At 43.1% G+C, this 19,985-nt stretch overlaps 1 protein-coding gene across 1 annotated transcript in view; it reads right to left on the reverse strand.

The window, feature by feature from the left end:
* Positions 1 to 1,647: 1,647 nt before the first annotated feature.
* adamtsl4 (ADAMTS-like 4) overlaps positions 1,648 to 19,985 on the reverse strand; it is a 33,942-nt gene continuing 15,604 nt past the window's right edge. Inside the window, exons 5-17 of the mRNA XM_070912098.1 lie at positions 17,374 to 17,476; positions 10,402 to 10,541; positions 9,733 to 9,937; positions 9,065 to 9,249; positions 8,036 to 8,201; positions 7,208 to 7,483; positions 6,887 to 7,016; positions 6,433 to 6,637; positions 5,553 to 5,726; positions 5,283 to 5,462; positions 4,720 to 4,899; positions 4,393 to 4,540; positions 1,648 to 4,294 (exon numbers count right to left, since the gene is read on the reverse strand). Coding sequence (XP_070768199.1) covers positions 4,164 to 4,294; positions 4,393 to 4,540; positions 4,720 to 4,899; positions 5,283 to 5,462; positions 5,553 to 5,726; positions 6,433 to 6,637; positions 6,887 to 7,016; positions 7,208 to 7,483; positions 8,036 to 8,201; positions 9,065 to 9,249; positions 9,733 to 9,937; positions 10,402 to 10,541; positions 17,374 to 17,476 — 2,223 coding nt within the window. The 3' untranslated portion in view covers positions 1,648 to 4,163. The remainder of the gene's footprint in view (positions 4,295 to 4,392; positions 4,541 to 4,719; positions 4,900 to 5,282; positions 5,463 to 5,552; positions 5,727 to 6,432; positions 6,638 to 6,886; positions 7,017 to 7,207; positions 7,484 to 8,035; positions 8,202 to 9,064; positions 9,250 to 9,732; positions 9,938 to 10,401; positions 10,542 to 17,373; positions 17,477 to 19,985) is intronic.

A 19,985-nucleotide genomic window follows, 5' to 3' on the forward strand; every position in this document is an offset into this window, starting at 1 on the left:
GGCTATGTAAAGAGAGATAGCCGCCAATGTTACTCCTAAACAAACCAACAGCCAGATCAGTTGACCATTTTTTCTTATCTGTGTGGTGTACGTGTGTGCGTGCGTGCCGAGGAGGAAGGAGAGAGACTGAGTGAAAAGAGAGAGTCATAGGGTTCATGGTAATTTACTCCAAAAGGTCACCATCTGCCTGCCTTGCCTCGTGCCCTCTGTGAGCCAGCATCCCCCGCCACATTCATCCACCATATACACCCCACCCACACAGCACACGTACGCACGCGCACACACAGACACACAGACACACACGCAATTGCATGTGTATCACCACACTAGGGGCTTTCTTCCAAACCCAGCACCGGCAGAGGAGACACGCAACGTCCGCTGCGCCCTGAGGGTGTGAACGGTGTGCAGGCAGCGGGCAGCACGCCACCGGAGCTGTTAAGCCTCCCTGCACGATGAAGAAGAAATGGGTATAACGCACGCAAGTGCAAGAGCAGGGATGCTGAGGAGGGAAAACTTCAACTTTATGTTACTCAGCTTTTTTGTAGCCAAAGCAGATTATTAATACACCTCTAGGCTTAAGTTTCAGAGTGGTCTGTCTGTCCGCAAACAAATCAAAGATAGAGCTGTTAGTGTTTTATAAAACTTAAAAAACATATTTTCCATTTCAATATCACTGGTCTGGACCTATGCAAGAAGAAAAGTCCCATTGTACAAAACATATATATTACCAAACAAGTGCAATACCCTATAAACTTCTAGAAACACCTTAGAAATCCTGCAGGGCCTTCATTAAGGACACAGAGGACAGAGGGTTTTAGAAACCTGCAGGGAGTTTACATTCTACAATTAAAAACCTGATGGATTTTTTTATAGGCAGATTCTAGAAATTGAGAGACTTGGACTGATGATTTGACGGCCCTGTCACTTGGTACTCCAGCATCCAACCACGTCACCCCCAGACCTATTACACTTTAGCAAAATTCTAGTTTAACAAAGTTGCTACGCATTTTAAACTTTCAAACTCTTCTTTTCTGCTTTCTCTTTGTTTTAATGTTGGCCAACATACTCCTACTCCTACATTTACACCTCAGGCAGCAAGACACATCTGACCTTTCTGAACTTGGCAAATAATGCTTTGAATAATCTGCATAATAACCTTAATTTGAAAATACTGCCTTTGTATCAAACACCACATTCCATATCAAAAATGCTTCACGAAGGACTTTGTTCGTGTCATTCAGGTCCAATAACTTTTATTGTATCGTATGTGAATGTTGTAACTCGACTGCATGCATTCTCATTTGACTACTGATCAAACTGATTTTAGGGTGCCATTTTGAACAGGTAACTCTTGAAAAAAGAGATTTCCTGGTCAAATAAATAAATGAATTAAAATATCTTTGGGATGACCAAGTCAAGCTTGTAACCAAATTTCTATTTAGAAACAAACAAAATACTAGTTACAATGCAGACTTGGCACCAGAAAGAGACATTTAGGGTAAATATCTTCGGTTTTTGGCTGCAGTAGGCCACTCATTTCTGAGGAAAACTAGGTCTGTTCATTCATGTATGAGACTCAACAGCGCCATCATTTGGGGGAAAATGGCTATATCATTCTTGGAGAAAAGCAAATATAACACACCACTTAACTCTGTTGTTTCAATTTTATTTAAAATGAAGCCTTTGTTGAAGAGATAATAATTTTTCCACACTGTTTTTTGTTTTTGCATGATAAAAAAAAAAAAAAGAAATCTTCCGTGTATCAGTAATAACAATCTCATAAACTCTGGTGGTAACAAAGAAAATTTGCTACAGCTTCTTAAAACAGAAAATAAATTACATGTTCTTTAGATAATAGATAAATTACTATCCTTTTTTGTTTTTATATAAAAAGTATTTTTTACTACGAGGGATTAGAGACAAGAATGACACATTCAAAGCCACGATCGCAAAATACACACACACATACATAAACCCACAGACACACACATACACATCACACACGCAAACATCCAAAACTCACAGGTAAAATAAAGTCACTGATTCTCTTGTCGAATGCAAAATGCAATAGTTATATGACAGTTAGATGTGAATAAATGCAGTCTACAACAACGCTTCTGATAAATCTACTCAGTTATAAAACATAAGCGCCTACTATGTTCAAAAAAAATTATAGACATTAAAACATATCTGACAAATATACAGACTCCTCATCTTTGAGTGGGCAGGGTGTGTTGTGTGTGTGTTAAGAGAAGAGAAAAAGTAAAAACAGTTATAAAAGAAAGAGAGAAAAAGCATAAAGAGTACTTACACACATATACAGAGGTTGATTGCATTTGATCCGTATAAGCTATCTTATTAACAGACTGTCATAAGAAAGCAGCTTTCTCAGTCTCCTTGAGGTTTCCTAATTCTGGCTACACCTAGGACAGATTCATCATCCCCTCCCAAAGAAGATGATGATGGATGCAAATAAAATATATATTGAGATGAGGTGAGAAAACAGGGAGGACATGTTGTTCTTTTAATACCTCAGCACAGTCGTCATGGTGCCGTGATTACTAACATGTGAAATTAGGTCAACCAGGAGTGAATCATTTTCCAAACCTGTGCGTCACCTAGCTCATGGTTAAAAGCGATATCCTATATTTTTCTTATTGTCAACAAATTGCATGAAAAGACCAAAACCAGCCAAACTCTCATATAGCTTATTTCTCTGTGCAATAGAGCTCCACTGTTTTAAAAGCACATTAATGAGCCACTCTGTTGCACTGATGTGTTCCTTCATATAAAATGAACATGGACACTGTAGTTTATGTTGATTCAATCCCACATACACCGTCCTGGTGTCATAAATACTGACTAATGTAATGTGCAGCTGAAAATAGTTCCAAACAAATTCACAATTTTCTCTTGTTTGAATAACATTTGCTAAAAACTACAGTGCCCTGCTGTTTTAGACAATTACTGAGCATTTCAGCATTTCATTAAAGAAAATGAAACTGTATATTTGTGAGCCCTTTTTAAAGATTTATATCACCAGTAGGAACAAATAGTCCTGGGGCTGAGTGCCAGAGACACGGTTGGGAACTCAAGAAAGTATTGAGAGACAGACTAAGACATTGTTTGATCTTTTCATGGGATTGGCAAGAACAAAAGTCTAGAACAACACCAGTCATATCACTTAATAATCTCATGTCTGTTGTTTATGAGTAGCATCGTTTTAAGTTTTAAAATCAAAACTGCCACTATGGGTCTTCACACCTTTTCTGTGTATTTTAACTTCAACAGCTCTCTTTAGAAAGCCCTACATGAGTATATATAATTGACATGAAGACGTTGAAGGACTGTACAGACTCCTTTAACATCCATGTCTAATGTCCTTCTTGTTTGGGAAGAATCTCACCTCTTCCCGCTCTGATATATTTGGTCACCCCACTCCTTTGGTTCATCAGTCCAATAAGAGGACACTTGAGGAAATATTTTTGGCAAGCAGAAAAAAGACACACGGTATGTTAATGAAATCCTTCTAGCTTAGTTTGGGGGTGGGGGTTGTTACCACTGTAGTGTGCAGTGGGGGACATCTGCAGTGTACAGAAACAGAGTAGATCTATTCCAGTAGATCTTCAGCACACATATTACTACAGTATACAGTTTATCTAGCACACATGGTAATTTGTTCAGCACGTTTCTTTCCATAATTAGTGGTATGCATGTCTGATTACATCTGTTTTAAGATCCAGTAGATTAGAAAGAATCTTAGGGAAAGGCTAAATCTGCTGTTGAAACACAGCTGTGTCCTCAGTGAGCACCTTCCATTACAATCTATCAGACACAGAAAAGAGTTGAAATCACAGCAAATGCATCAGTCAGCCCTGTGTGACACATTATGAACCTGTTAAAGCTAATGTACAAAGTAAACAGAGAATATGTGGTTCTAAACGACCATATAAAATAGTATACAGAGAACTGGGAAAAGGAACCGGCTGCTTTCACAGTGTTTTACCTGGAGGATCAGGAGAAAATAGCTAAATGTTATCTGACAACCATCACAGGGATTATGTCTACTCTGAGCTGTCCATTTCTACAGACTTGTCATTTCGGGGGCCTTCATGACCTAATCCTTGACTTCTTGCACACCTGGGCTGTTTGTGATTGGCTGGTCAGTGCCTCTTGGCACGCTGAGCACTCTGGGTACACGAGGCACAGCAGGCGGTCTTGTAGTAGGAGTAGACGCACAGCCGGGCCTGAACCACCATCACACAGTTGTGACGCCGGTCCCGGCAGTTTTCATCTGTGAACAGAGAGGAGGAGGAAAGGGTTAGGGTTAAAGTTGGCAGGGAGAAAGACCAAGACATGTACATACACTGTTACATCGTCACACACACCAACCTGAGACTTGTGGACTGCAGGGTATTATGTTGCAGATTTGCTCCTGTTCAGGTTTGGGGCTTGAATCACAATCATGACTGTGCTTTTTGTCTTGTGTTAGACACCGTACCTCCCTCATTTGTAGGCCTTTCCCACAAGAACGTGAGCACTGAGAACAGATACAGTACAAAATATGGTTACAAATTGAAATACATCTTTATTTGTAGTAGTGTAAATACAGCAACAATCTTCTGAAACTTCTACTGGAGTTATTCTGGCCAGTTTTGTTTGCGCTGTCACATCAATGTTTTATTCTCAGATCCCCCTCCCTCTTCCCTCGTCTCTCACCGCGCTCCACTCTGTTGTGAACCACTGGGGCTGACACTCTCCCATCTCACACTCTTGGACCGCGGCAGGCTTGTCCAGGTGAGCACACTCACTGGCTGGCGCGACAGTAAAATCATTCCCTGTCTTCTGGACACAAATGATGTCCCGCCGCTGAGTTCCATTCCCACATAGGACATTACACTGGAAAAAAGAAGATAAATCTCTATACCAGGAATACAGAAGCTGTGTTTACTGAACTACTTAATCTATCACTGCAATATGAATGCCCTTTCACTCACAAATAAAAAACTACATAAAGTACTAATTAAAGTTACTATGGGTCAATAAAAATGTCTAGAATCGTAGAAACTAAAAAGGAAGTTTGAATTTCCTTTATTGAAAATGGTCACAAACGTTTGTCAGGCATCAAACTCACAAAAGAAAAACATACCCAAAGGCAAATAAATACATTCACATTTTAAAATGACTATACAGTAAAAAACATGGTCTCATTCTATCCTTCAAGTCTATTTTTCCTCCATTCGTCTCTGTATTTCTTTCATTATTTATTCCCTCCATCCTACCTGTGTCCAGGGGCTGCTGTACCACATGGTTGTAAGCACGCAGGGACCCCCGTTGCAGGCCTTCATCTCTGCCGGTTTATCCGCAACACAGTCGCCTCCTCCTCCGCCCTCTCTGACCCCTCCTCGAGTCAGACACACCACCTCTCTCCTCTGCACCCCGGGGCCACACTGCGCTGAACACTGAGGAACAAAGTGGAAGATCATGTTGAGGATTATGGTTAAGTGCAGCGGATGCATCTTCCTTCGCTTCTGTGTACGCGTGTTACTCACAGTGTTGGACCAGTCAGTGAAGTACCAGTTGGTCACACAGGGCCCCATGTTGCACTCCTCACTTCCTTGTGGGCGAGCCCTGGAGTTGCAATCCTTGTCGTTCACGATGCTGCCCTGATCGCTGACGCAGCTCACACTCCTCGTCCTCCTCCCAACTCCACAGTCCACTGAGCACTATGACAAACGAACAGGAGGAAAACAAGAATGAGCACAAACAGATGAAAGAAAGGGCGTAATGACAAAAAGGTTGAAAGTTGATTAGCAATCAATTAATTCTTTATTTGTTCCCAAAAGGCAACCGGCTGCACAGCAGTTAATGCATGATAGAAATACAAAATATAAACGATTAACAGAGGTCAAAAGTTAAAACAATTTAAAAATAAGTTAAATTATGAATGAAAATATAAAACCATGTGTAAGATCATTTATCAAACTATAAACAGTTTGTGGTTGGTTGGAACTGTGTGCTTTTCTTATGATTAATATCTATTTTAATTTTTCTATTTACCAAAAATGTGTAACTGATTCATTGAAAAAATTAAATTAACCATAATCTTCAAAAATGATTTGTTGCAACCCAACCCATGGCACAGTGTCTGCAGCAGTCTGTGACTTGAAAAGTACTTAAATAGTTGCAAGCTAACCTAATGAAGGAATTTTAAAATGTATGATAGAGACACAGTGCCATCATTTCAAAGTACCATGCCCAAATGAAAAGGAACTCCATGCACACAAACACAAGCTTATTTTAACCAGACGCCACCCACTCTCTGTCTTTCAGTCTGTGTTATGTTCACAGATTCTGTGATACATTACTCTGCCTCTTTTTACCCATTAGCGGATGCATTTTCCCAGTCACATACTGGTGTTGTTGACCTACCGTGCTCCAGTCAGAGCCGACCTCCCAGTGGGAGCAGAGGCGGAGCTCACACGCCTGTGTGGAGTCTGGTGGGGTGAGGTTGGCACAGCGCTGCGGGTGGACCATGGTGGAGCGGTTCCCAAAGCTCTGCCTGCACTGGAGCTGCCTCTGCTGCACCCCAGGGCCACAGGACACACTGCACTCTGACCATGAACTGGCCTCCCAGCTGAGGGAAACAGTAAAGGGGGAGGGAGCATATTGAAGCATGTTTTACATACCACACTGGCAGATTTACTCGTTTTAAAAGAATTTGACTTTAAGGACTTTAAGTACAGACAAAAATGACTTGATAAGGAGATTTTGCAGTTTGGTTTTCTATGAAAAATGCATGGAGAGCTGAAGTTTTGGAACTTAATATAAATCTATATAATGTCTATATAATGTGTGTCTCTTCAAGGTAACTGTATTTCCTCACAATGGTGGGCAGGGATGTGTGTTACAAGGCTCCTCCTCGGGGACAGGTTTGGCTGCAGAGTCACATTTCCTCTCCAAGACTTCCTCGTCTGTATGGCGGTCTATACACAGAAGGACTCTGTGCTGAGAACCTACAGAGAGATGGATAGATACACAGAACGAGAAAGACATCAGTTCCAGGTTCTTGTACTTGCACCCACCAACCAGAGGAGGGAGGCATCACATCATCCAGAGTAAGTAAGCATACATTTGTGTAAAGGCAATTAATTTTAAAATGACGCATATCATATATGAAGGTTTACAAGGCTCATGAGAGTCTAACCTTTGCCACAGGAAGCAGAGCACTCTGTGAGTCCACCTCTCCTCCACACAAATGGTGGCTGAGTGTCCAGTGGCAGGTCAGTGCGAGGGGGGATCCGAGCATTCCTGTTGGGTGCAGAGCCTCTGGGACGTGACCTCTCAGGTGTCCACCGGTCCGAGGAGGGAGGAGAAAAGACAGATGAGGAGGAGGAGGAGGAGGAGGAGGAAGAGGGGAAAGAAGGGATCAAAACAGGATGAGGAGCAGGGGGAGGGTCTTCTACTGACACAGTGAGAGGACCTGGGAGAGAAGAAAACATAGATGGACATAATGACAAATTAGAAAGCACAGGAAAGGTGGGAGAGAGAGGCGAAGATTGGGAAACAGACATGAGGAGGAGGAGAAAAGAGCGATAAAGAGGGAGGAAAGAGGCGAAACACGAACGTTGAAATATTGAGGAAGGCAGTGAGTCAGAGGCCGATGATGTCATGATGAGGTCAGGGTCTCATGACAGCGAACATGTGGACCAGATAGCCTCCCATCTAGGTCATACACAAACACACAAACACACTTATACAATAATCCCTCCCACTTGTCCCACAACCACACCCATGCTAATCCATAAACACGTCAATCATTCTCCAAGGACATGGGTTGTTGCAGAAGTGTTTCCTTGAGTAATTTGGAAAGAATGAATCTTGATTTATGGTTCAAGTCTGCCACTGACAAGATTCAACTATGTGCTGTACATGTCGAGAACTCAGTGTCTCTTCGCTACTGTATGGAACATGCAGAAAACATGGCTGCCAAACAGAAGAAGGAAAATCAGAAAGTTGAAGTGTGATGACGTACTTCGAAGGGGTGCCCTCCCTGGCTCTCGCTCCCTCTGTCTCTCTCTGGGTGCCTCTCTGGGTGTCTCCCTCTCTCTCTCCGTCAGCCTCTCCCTCTCTACCTCCTTCTTCTCCGCAGGGACATAAAACTCATAGTCGATGCCTGGGTTCTCCTTGTGGAAAATGATCTGCAGAGCAAAACAGGGTGAGACAACAGACAGAACTAGGAGGTGAAAAATAGCCAACGACAAGAAACACCATAAAACAGAAACACGGGGAGGTTAGAGGTCAGGATGAGCTACAGAACAGCCACAATGGCTCTGGCAGGGACTCATCATGCTCAAGGATGCCTCAGCAGGGTGTATGCTTGTATGCTCAGCGGCCAGTGTGTGACCGATAAACACTTGATTTAGTTCTTTTCATATTTGTTTCTGTGGTGCCACCCACAGGCCAAACTTCATAATTTTGTCCCACCAGTGAAAAAGCCCTACAGATAGTAGACTTGTCTTTCTTTTTTTTAACCATCCAACCATTTCATTTCTAGCGTACAATGAGCATTAAAGCCTCACAGTGCTACTGGCGTGGTTATAGACTTTTAGTCTTTATATGTCTTATTTCAAAATCCCATTAAGCCTTAAAATGCAGGTGATTCCAGAGGAGATCAAACTCTGGTTTTGGTGGATTCTTGCTATTTTTACTCCCACTTGCCCTATAGCTACTGGATGCAAAGCTGCAGATGACTCCTCTGCTTTAATAAGATCTTAGCCTCAGGTTAGAGTTGTTATTATTAAGCCCTGGATAGTCTGATGTGGCTCAGGCTCAGCTTTAGTATAGCTGACGTTATCCTGCCATAATGCTGAAATATCTTGACGCAGAGCAGGAGAGCATAGCCTCAGGCTTACGACAATGTAATAGAGATGTGAAACACTCTGTGTATACACATGTCTTTCTGTATGTGTGCGATTCTTATCGTTAACTTAATTTTGCCACGCCTGGGTTCATGTTTGCTTACAGGGTTAAAATAAATGCCTTCCTGTGGTCCAGTGCTTACATATAGCTGTAGCTGTGTGGTGGTGGGTCCTGGAGCTTTGAGGGTCTCGCCTCTCTCTTCCTCCCCCTCCACCTGTGCTCTCGGTCGGGCGTAGGTGAAGGTAGTCCCTCCTGCCTGGTACTCCCCTGGAGGGTCCACAGCCCAACGGCCATTCACCACTGAAGCCCCGGTGCCACTCCTCATGGCTGGAGATATGGGGGTGGAGTGTCAGATGGGCAGACAGGAGGCATGGAGCAAGACTTGACTTAAGTTTTCTTTTCTTGTTTTGACCTTGTTTAGGCTACATAGTGGTGAATTCTTAGGAAAGCCCCGTGAGCTCAAACACACTCTCAGACAGACAAACACAGACTTTGGAGTGCTGTCTCATTACCAAACAGGGGGCTAGCAAGACAAACACTCACACATACACGCACACACTTCACTGGTTCCTTATGGGCTCTAACAATACTGGCTCTATCTGCTTGGCGTCTGTGAAGCCACACAATTTACAGTCTTAGTTCAAGCCAGCACACACATACTCATGGGCCAAATCTCATTCCCAAATCTGCAATTCCCTCGCCAACGTCTCACTTTTACTGGAGCTGCCACCAGTATTATTAAAGAAATCTTAAACTGCACATGTGTGTGAACATGTGCATGATTTTGTTTGTGTCCATTCGATTACTTACCCAGGTAATTAGGGCTGGCTCGTCTCTCCGTGATATTAATGAATGTAGCTCCAGGCGGGATATCCAGGATCTTGTGGTAACCAAGGGGAACCGTGACATTTTGAAAGCTTCCCGTCACCTTTCGACAGGAGGTGTCCCGCCCACCACACACTCCACATTTGTCAATCACAGAGCCGGAGCCCAATACCCCATCGCAACCCTCGGTCTGGCAGGAGAAGAAGGTGAAAAGATGTGAGTGATGGGTCAGACAATGTGGGGGGAAAAGAAGGGGTAAGGGAACAAGAGATGTGGGAGGAGGGGTGGGGACAGAGCAGAGAATAGCTATTCCAAACTTGTTGCCATTTCACATCCATCGCCAGTGTTTGTGTAAATTGATCACTGTTGTTGGCCAGATTCATGCCAGAAAACAGAAGAGTGGAATAAGAGCAAAATCAGAAAGTGAGAGTGCAAAAGAGAGAAAGAGTGAAAGACACAGAGAAAAGAGGCCCAGAGCAGGGTAATAAAAAAGAGATTGGAGACACTCTGAATCTGAATGCCAGGCTTAAATCAACCTCCAGACATGAGACTAAGAAAGTCAGGTTCTGGACTTTGTCAACCCCCGGCCAGACAGGATGGACTTGGGCTCAGTCACTTGAAGCTAAAATCTCATGCACATTTAAATGCACTCACCAGACATCGTCCTTCTACACACACGTCATTTGAGCTGACGTTGATGCAGGGGGTCCCGTCTCTGACGCGTTCAGCCTGACGAACATAGAAACGATAGCCGGCAGGTCTGCAGGTCAGCTCGCACTGCTTGTCCGCACCAACTGCAACATACATAGGATACAGTAGGAGGATTATTGCACAACGTATATGTTTATGTGTGGCTGTGTGAGATCTTCTGTATAAATGCGTGTTTCTTTATGCATCTGCCTGGCGTGGAGAAGACACAGCTGGGCGATGAACGTCTTTCCAGGTGGTCAGGAAACCGAGGCCAGACCATATAACCCCTGACTGTCAGACAGCACCAGAGTGATTAGCTATTTCCCCTGCTGCTCACTTGTACTAGTGTACTCACGGCTGCACCTTCCCAGGAGATACATACCCAGAAGAGAATAAGCTTGAGGAAGGTTTGATTTATGAGAGGAACCCGACTGCCACATACAGCAGGGAGACATATACTTGGAAAGAGGGAACAGAAGGGAAGAATCAGAGAAAGAGAAGATAGCTTCAAGGTAAAAGAGGAAATTGAAGTCCTTCAGTACCGAGAGAATAGGCAGACAAATAGATGAGCGTAGAATACAAAGGATCTCTCAAGGGAAAAGGGGCAGGGTACAAGCAAAAAGAAGTGTCTATGTGGTGAAATACAATAAGCAGGTTTAAAGGAATAGTACAACATCTTGGGAAGATATCAATCAGATGTCTGTAATAGTTACACCATGTAACTTCCAATCTCTAAAACCAGACATTTTTTTTTTTTACATATTAGTTTATGTAAGGATTAAACAAACAAGATACACAGCGTGTTATTTAGTGAGCTTTAGAGGTGTTGGTAGGTGTATTTTTGAACTTTGAACAGAGCCAGGCTAGCTGTTCCCTCCTGTTTTCAGTGTCTATGCTAAGCTAGGCTAACCATGTCCAACCTCCAGCTCTGTACTTGCCAATTTTACAAATCAAACTCTGTTTAAAGGTCTTAGAGAGTTCTACAGCATCTGTGGAAAAAAGTTGCATAAAGACTTTTGAGGCTCCAGAGGGAGCTGTGTGAAGTCTGATAAACTGCCTCAAGTTGTCAGTCAGGCTACATTAGCCGCTACTAGCATAACACACCCGAATCTCTGACCAAACTGTCTGTGGTCGGGTTGCATTGTGGGTAATGTAGGCGCAGGTTTTAACAAGAAAGAAGAATGTGTGAAATAAAAAAGAAAATATAGCTCTGATTCTGCTGCAGCAATTTTTAAAAACTGTACATCATGCGTCCCACAATGTTAAAGAAGTGTATTACTATCGGTGGAGTACTCTTTCAACACAGAGACATGAGATGATCTTCTTGGCTCATTCTTGGAAAGAAAGCAAATCTCTCAAAAAGTTGAACTATTCTTTTAAGGAGGAGGCAAAGAGAATGGGTGACAAAGAGAGGAAGGGACAGTGAACTGTTCGTCATCACTCTTTGAGGTTAGAGATTGTGAGTCTAACAGGGGTTAAAGGCCCGAGGGCAGAGCATGTGTGTGTGTGTGTGTGTGTGTGTGTGTGAAATAGAGCTATAGACATGAGCTCATAGCATGAGTAAGGGGTCATAGATTTAGTTGCAGATGGAGGGGAGGCGCTTCTGTCACTGGGAGTTCAGGGGTTAAAAGGACAAATTCTGCGCTTCTGAAATTGTGACTTCTCACTATGGTGTCATGTTTCTCTGCCAAATTGCGATGGAAATGAACCCAAATAAATATGAACAGCATGACACCTTGCCAAAAGTGGTCAAAAACTACTGTACTGTTATATTATTCTGTCCTTGAAGCAGTTTGAAAAATAGGTATTTCTCTCCAAAAGCCATTATTTTGAGAAACATTTTTGACATTTCAAAATAATCGAGGTGTGGTTCTGATATTACACCAATGCCTCTTAATTTGCATATAATAACACTGAAGATTGTTTCACCATGGGAAGATTTCCTCTCCCAGTTCAATGAGCCATCATCAGCAAGTGACCCAAAGCCCCTACCATCTTCAAAGTCAAGAGGTTCATAGGAGATAGCCGATAACAAAGACTAAAGGTCAAATACCAGACCGCTGCTTTCACCTTGTGTGTCCAGGAGAGAATGCAAAAACACCATATGCTTTCACAGAATCTCTGAAGTTCCTTGAATCTGTACATTGAAGTACAACAACATCTGCATCAGGGATGAGCCATGTTATCTTACATTTGGACAAATGCAATGTAATGTAATGTAATTGACATCATGTACAGGTTTGTGCCTTTGCGAGTTAGAAATCTTGATCCATGGTTGTTTGCCTGACCAAATGTTAAGGACATTACGGAATGTATTTTATCTCACTAAATGGCTGGAAGTGGTCAGGAAGTCATACAAGTGAAGCAATTCACCCAGGCTGGATGTTTATATTTCTACAACTTTGTAGGGAAATCAAGGTAATGCAAAACTAGGCACATTAATTGGCTTATAAATATACTCTGAAAATGTAGTGGTGGTCCTTCAGCATTGGTAAACATCGGCTCCACGATACTTTAGAGTTTAGGGAGCAGTGACAGATTACAGCAGGCCCATCAGAGTTAACTCTGTTGCTGGAAAAAAAACGAACGAATTCTGTGACTGTTTCTAAAATATGGTGAGACAGAGAGAGAACATTAGAAAAGAAAGTGCTTCACCAACATAAAACAATGTGTCATCAGTATATGTGGAAACGATTTGGTGCCAATGAGAGTAAGTTGAGGAATGAAGGGGAGTTGTTTTACTGCCTCTGATTTAAACAACGTGGAACCAAAACTGCTTTCATTTAGAAAAAGGCATCAGTGAGTATTTAAGAAAGATCTTAAGATGACCTTACATTACAATGTGAGTTAAAAATACTGTAAATCTGCTGTTTTTATAGATTTTACCAATTGATTTAACTGATTTTGATTAACACATGCACGTCAATCTTGTCAGTTGTGTGTAATTACTGTACAATAATGTGTGTGAAAGCGTGAGCCACTGTCCATGACAAACAAGCCAAACTTCTATCTCCATCATTGTTTTGCTACTGTCTGATAATCGCAGAGACAGATATACAGTACATATTTAGAAAGACAGAGAAAGAGAAAGCGAGGCATGTGTTCCCACCCTCTCTCTCTCCACCCTGGTTCTCTCTTTCCGTCTGTCATAGTTATCTTTGAGAGATTAGACTGGAGACAGTGACAGAAAAGAGAGGGGGAGCTAAAAGTGGGAGACGTGTTGCCACTCATGTACTCTCTGCCTCTCTCTCTCCTCATCTCCCTCATTCTCCATCTCCTCTTCATCCTGCCCTGAAGTCATGCTCGAGCCCTCTCCAACTCCTAATCACCTTGAATTTTTCCCTCTATTTTTGGTCTTTATCTTTCATTAGTCTCTAGCTACTTCTCTCCGCTCCTCTGTTTCCCTCTTCGCCTCGATCTCTGGCCTCTCTTTCTCTTCCACTGTCTCTCTCTCCCTCTCTCCCTCTCCGAGCTTAGTGTTCAGACAGTGGAATATATGTTGTCTAAATATACTTCCCCACTATCTCTCCGTCTAAACAAACTCCAACAGGGAGAGAGAAAGAGAGAGGCAGTGGGACAGGAAGAGGGGAGGATGGGTGCGCAGAGAGGGGATGAGGCCTGAAAAAAAAGGGAATATTCAAGTAAAACAACACCTGCACGTGCAGCGCTTACAAAATTAGAGAGGTACTGCTTTCTAGAGCTGAGCTTGTTGGGGGAAACATTACCACCAAAATGAATCAAGACAATCACTTCTATGGTTTATAGCCGTAGTGGCAGCTTTACAGTTTAAGCTTCCAGTTTCAAACCATAGGCCACAACCCTTTGCAGTACATACATAACAGGGCTGTCACCTTGGAGGCAAAAAATCACACACTAAGTAGCAAGACCAGACTGCACGGTTTAACATAAATACTAACGGGAAATATATGCAGCGCTGTACAGAGTCCTAAACAGATGAGTGCAGCTGGAGAGAAATGACTAATACAGTCGAAACACACACACACACACACACACACACACACACACACACACACACACACACTCCTTGCGGCCTCCAGTGTGTTGATGGGAAGCTAGATACGAAGGTTTGGGTTGTAGCCAATGGGACCGGACTGGAGTAAACAGTGTGACACTGTTTACTTAGCAGAGTGGAAAAGGATCATCTCCAGCGCAGATCGAGTGTGTCTGACCCAGCTGACGTCATCTGCAAATACTTTTGACACATGCAGCACTGTAGCTACCCCCGTCTGAGTCATACCGCAGCCACTAATAAATGTGATATCTTCTTTTATCCAAAATATCCTCACAGTAATATCTTGTCTTTCTGATGCCAGAACCATGATTTTCCGATGCACCCCCCCTATCAGAGGCTGTCCCTGTTTTTCTTCCCCTCCTCTCTCTCTGTCCAGTCCTCTCCTCTTCTCAGCGGATCTCAAGGACACACTGCGGTTTACAACAAGCCAGAGTGGAGCAGAGGGCAAGGACGCACAGCAGATAGAGAATATTTAAGAGCAGCTCATTTCAGGATAAATGCAGTAATCTCACTCTTTCCCCCTGCAAAGGCAAGCCCCTGTGTGTTTATGCAGACAGTTAGTCTCCGGCTGATACCCCGGCGATGGCTCCTGGTACAGATGTACAGCATGCGTTGTCTAGATCTGCCTGCATCCTCAAAACTGGTCTGAAGGCTGCTCCGACAAGACCAAAAGATAACAGTGCAGCCTTTAAGGTGTACTCCCTCAGTGTTGTGTGATCTTGAGCAAGGCAGGGAATCTACCAGCAGAGCACCTGCCTCTGACCTTTTACACAAGTAATGGAAATAAATGACATAATCCGTCCATTATCTATAGACACTTTGCAGGGTCACAGGGGAATGGCCAGCTCAAAGTGGGTGACACCCAGGGCAGGTCGGCAGTTTGTGACAGGGGTAACACATACAGGCATACAGCCATTCACACTCACATATACATGCAATTAATAATTTAAAATTCTAATTTAGTTAATTTATTATTAGCTATGTTATACACTGGATTATACAAAAACAGACATTCCTATCAGCTTACTTTATCCAAAAAAGGTTTCTTGATTAATTTTGCAGAAAATGCACCATATCACAAAATATATTGTTGCAATACAAAATTACTCAAAAGCAGCGTTATGTGATCACATAAAACTGTGGAAATAAGTTCCTCTAAAGCAGCATTCATTGATTTTTTTGGCCACTTGGGGGCTTCTTCACAAGCTGTCAACAACAACGCTGTCATATTATCACAGTATTAAGTTGTTATGGCAAAACAGTTGCCTAGTTACACATCCAGCAGTCACAGAGCAACATTAGCATTTATTTGCAGTCTCTCCTTTCCTTTTTTATCTCTGTTCACCACCAGGAAATATCTGGCTCTTTAGCTGCTACATGTCTCACTTTCTTCACCAGCTGCTCGCTAACTTTGTCTGTCTGCTGTTTGGTGCCGGGCAGGTAGCGTACAGTGGGTTTATCTGAGCTTTTTCACTGATAACAGCTGCCTGCTGCATCTGGAAACAACGATGATGAGAGTAGTGACAGTGACAACAGTGCAGTTTCGGGCCATAAAACCAAAACAATTAGCCGAAAGATGCTAAAATGCTCCATAGAGCAGAGGGGCCTTTAGATAGAGTCTTTTTTTATTAACTGTTAAAATAAAATATTGCTTAATGCAGCTTTAACTTATGATTTCATCATTCATAATTCATTGAATCTTATTTGTGTTACATGCTTTTTGTGCACCGTTTTAAGACAGAATAAAACCAAACCAAATTAATGTGTGAGGCTGGTGTTTCTGATCTAGTGCGGCTGGCTCTACACTCTCTCACAGTGTGTATGTGTGTGTGTGTGTGTGTGCTGATACAGTAATCACAAGTGCACAGACAGACAGATACACAAACATACATGCACAAACATTTTTCCACATATTATCTCAGATCCATTAAGCCATTCATCTACAGTACAAGCATGCTTGCCAACATGCTCATACTGTAAATGCACAGATGCTTGTCCACATATTTCAAAGTCTAATGACAATTACTGTTCATAACATCTCACAGCTGTGTCTCTCTCTCTCCTCCATTCTCTCACTCCCAGAATCCCCATGTTTGTAATATTCTCTCTATCAAATTCCTCAAATATCTGTTTAGTGTTTTCTCTCGTCCTCTTTCTTTCCCTCCAGCATTGGAAAACAAAGATAAATAGACACAATCTCCTCAGCGCTGAACTATTGTACACTTAACAAGAAAGTAAACAAACACACGCAACCACACACGGACACACTCACACATTAAGTGTGGCGAAACAAAAGACACGCACACGCACACGCACCCACACACACACACACACACACACTAACACACACACACACACACACACAAGCCACGTTGTCTTCCCTTTGCTCCCAGTGGTCATGTGACAAAACGCTTGCATCCCATCACCTCTCACCTCCCCTTTCTCTCTCGTTCTCTCGCTTTCTCTCTTTCTTTATCTCACTCAGTAGGAATCTGTGTGCTTAGTCAGAGCTGGGAGGAGAAGCTTGGCAGGAGAGGAAGGGAGATGTTGGAGAAATGAGAGGAAAAAGAGAGGAGGGAGAGTGTTTTGTGCAGAAGAATAAAAGCAGATTGAGTTCCAGTCATTCTCTTTTCCCCTTGACTCTCACCGCCCTCGACGCTACATGTACTGTAGGCCTGCTCCAATGACAGGAGGGGTTGTGGTGGGTTGGGCATGCAGTGGAGGCCTGCCAACACACACTAATACCAGAGCAACATTTAACTCACTTAAACACACATTTCACTGACGCTCTTTCACCCCCACTCCCTCTCCTAGCATTTAATTATTCTATAAGCCTATTATCACATTGAAGCACTGTGCAGCTAACCCCTTAACCACCGCGTGTGTGTTAACTCAGTCCTCACCCTCAGTGAAAGGCTCCCAGTTGTAGAGGCGACCCATGAACTCCTGGGTGTTAAAGGCTGCACACTGCTCTGCTCTGGACTCCAACACACCTCCTCCACACACCTGGAGGACAGAAACACAAAGAGAGAGAGAAAAGTTTAAAATGCAGTGCCACACATTGAACTAATATGAAATCACCCAGCTATTAAACCGACAGTTGTTTCTCTCCAAGTCCCTGGAGAGGTAAGGGTGGAGTGGGCTGTCGTGAGTAAAAAGCGAGGACAAACAGCTAATAAAAAACGGAAGAATTAACTTGAGATAATAGAGATAAGCGTAAACACGCCACACTCTAATACACAAACACACACACACACACTACATGTGTGTCTCCATGCTGCTTTTGGCAGTCAGCGAGTGTATTAGAACCATATGGAAATAATAGATTTTTTGGAAGCGGCTGCTCACATAAATCCACCGTGGCTTTCAGTGCATGACCGCAGAATGTGAGTGACTGTGTGAGCACGTGTGTGTGCGTGTGTGTGCGTGTGTATGAGCACATGTCCAGCTTGTGCTCGTTCAAGCAGAGTCCTTATGGAGTCGTACAGCGGAAAGAGTTTTAGCATACCTGCACTTAAACAACAGCTGAAACATCAGGCAGACACGACTCTGCTGGTTTACACCGTACTGACTATAACTCACTGAGCTGTGCCCCAGTCCTGTTGGTCGGTCCACTACTCCACACTTAAGTATCTCAACAACTATTGGACAGATAAGCAGGAAATTTGGTACAGACATTTGTCCTCCCCAGACGACAAATCCTCATGACTTTGGTGATCCCGACTTTTCGTCTTTGTGGTTTGCAACAAAATACCTGCAAAACTAATGAAATTCAGCCTCAGCTGTACTTTGTGTTTAGTGCTACTTGGCTAATGTTAGCATGCTTACATGCTAAACTAAGATAGTGAACATGCTGAACAATATACCTGCTAAACACCAACATGTTAGCATTGTCATTGTGAGCAGAAAGCTGCAAGCTAAAAGTACAGCTTCACAGAGTGAATACTTCTTCCACCACTGCACGCACACACACACACACACACACACACACACACACACACACACACACACACACACACACACACACACACACACACACACACAGTTTCATCAGGTATCATTACTCTGGGAAGCCACAACCATCCTACCTCATCAAAAACCCACTGAGTTCACAGCCCTCTGATATACAGCTGGCTGAAACACACACACGCACACACACATACATACACTCTGGCATGCCGCACACAGAGAGCTCTCACATTTCTTTGCAACTCTAATCTATGTCAGCGCCACAATCTTCTTGTCTTTTGCTCCTCTCTTTCTTTGATTCGTTTCTCTTTTCTTTTTTTTCTCTCCCGAATCTCCCTTCACTTGCACAGCTGTCACAAACAGCTGGAACGTTCCTAGTCACTCGTCTCGGGAGACAAGAGCAAGGGAGTAGTTTACAGTTTACACACACACACACACACACACACACACACAGATCGACATTTCCCATGTGAACCAGGCTCTGCGACAAAGTGTAACTAAAAGACTCTAATGGATAAACCGTCAAAGCATGCCCTGAATTTCACACTTTCACTGTGTTGTGTGTGTTTGTGTGTGTGTATGTGTGTGTGTGAGAGAGAGAGAGAGAAGGAATGCATATAGCTGTCATGTCACAAGGCACTCATAAGGATCATCTGTTGTTTCTGGTGAAGTGTGAAACCAGCTCATGAAACTTTATGTTATACTCTGCCACATATTCACGCTGCTGAAACAGACTTATTTTTGTGTTATTTATGGGCATTATGTTATAGTCTGGTTTAAGCCTCTTATACGAGAGTGTGTTTGGGCTGCACTGAATACGTGAGTGCATGTGGGAGCTTGAAGGTCAGTGTAAGTATGTGACCCGATGTTTTCAAGCAACCGTGTAAATCTGCCCGGATGTGTGTGTGAAATGTGGTTGGTAATGGTTGTAAATATTTCTGCTGGACATAAACATGTTGGGCCCCATTTCAAACTGGATAGTTTCTGTGTATCTGTGCACGTGTGTGTGTTCCTGTAAGACCATAAACAATGAGCGGACGATGACCCCAAATACACACACACACACACACACACACACACACACACACACACACACACACACACACACACACACACACACACACACACACACACACACACACACACAAACAAAGACGGTCTGTATGCAGCTATGGGACGCTACAGTTCAGTAAAAAAGAAAAGAATGAGTTTCCATAAAAGACGGAATGTAAAATGAGAAGAGAGAATGACAGAAAAAGTCAAGTGTGTGCATTCATGCGCTGGTGATTGTATGAGCGCTACAGGGCGAGAGGATTCTCCTCCTAAAAGAGCTGAGGGTGTGTAAAAACATCAGGAGGCTAATGGACTGAATGGAGGAAGGAGGGAGGGGAGGTGAAGTGAGAGTAAAAGCAGAAGAGAGAGGACGTGTTCACTGGTGTTTCATGGTCCTGGAGGAGAATGTGTGTGTTATTGTAAGGACTGGTATACTTTGGTGTTCCCTCATTTACCATGAGTGCAGGGTTAGGGGGTCTCCCCATAACCGCCA

Source organism: Enoplosus armatus, chromosome 9, assembly GCF_043641665.1.
Source record: "Enoplosus armatus isolate fEnoArm2 chromosome 9, fEnoArm2.hap1, whole genome shotgun sequence".
NCBI classification, from domain to species: domain Eukaryota; kingdom Metazoa; phylum Chordata; class Actinopteri; order Centrarchiformes; family Enoplosidae; genus Enoplosus; species Enoplosus armatus.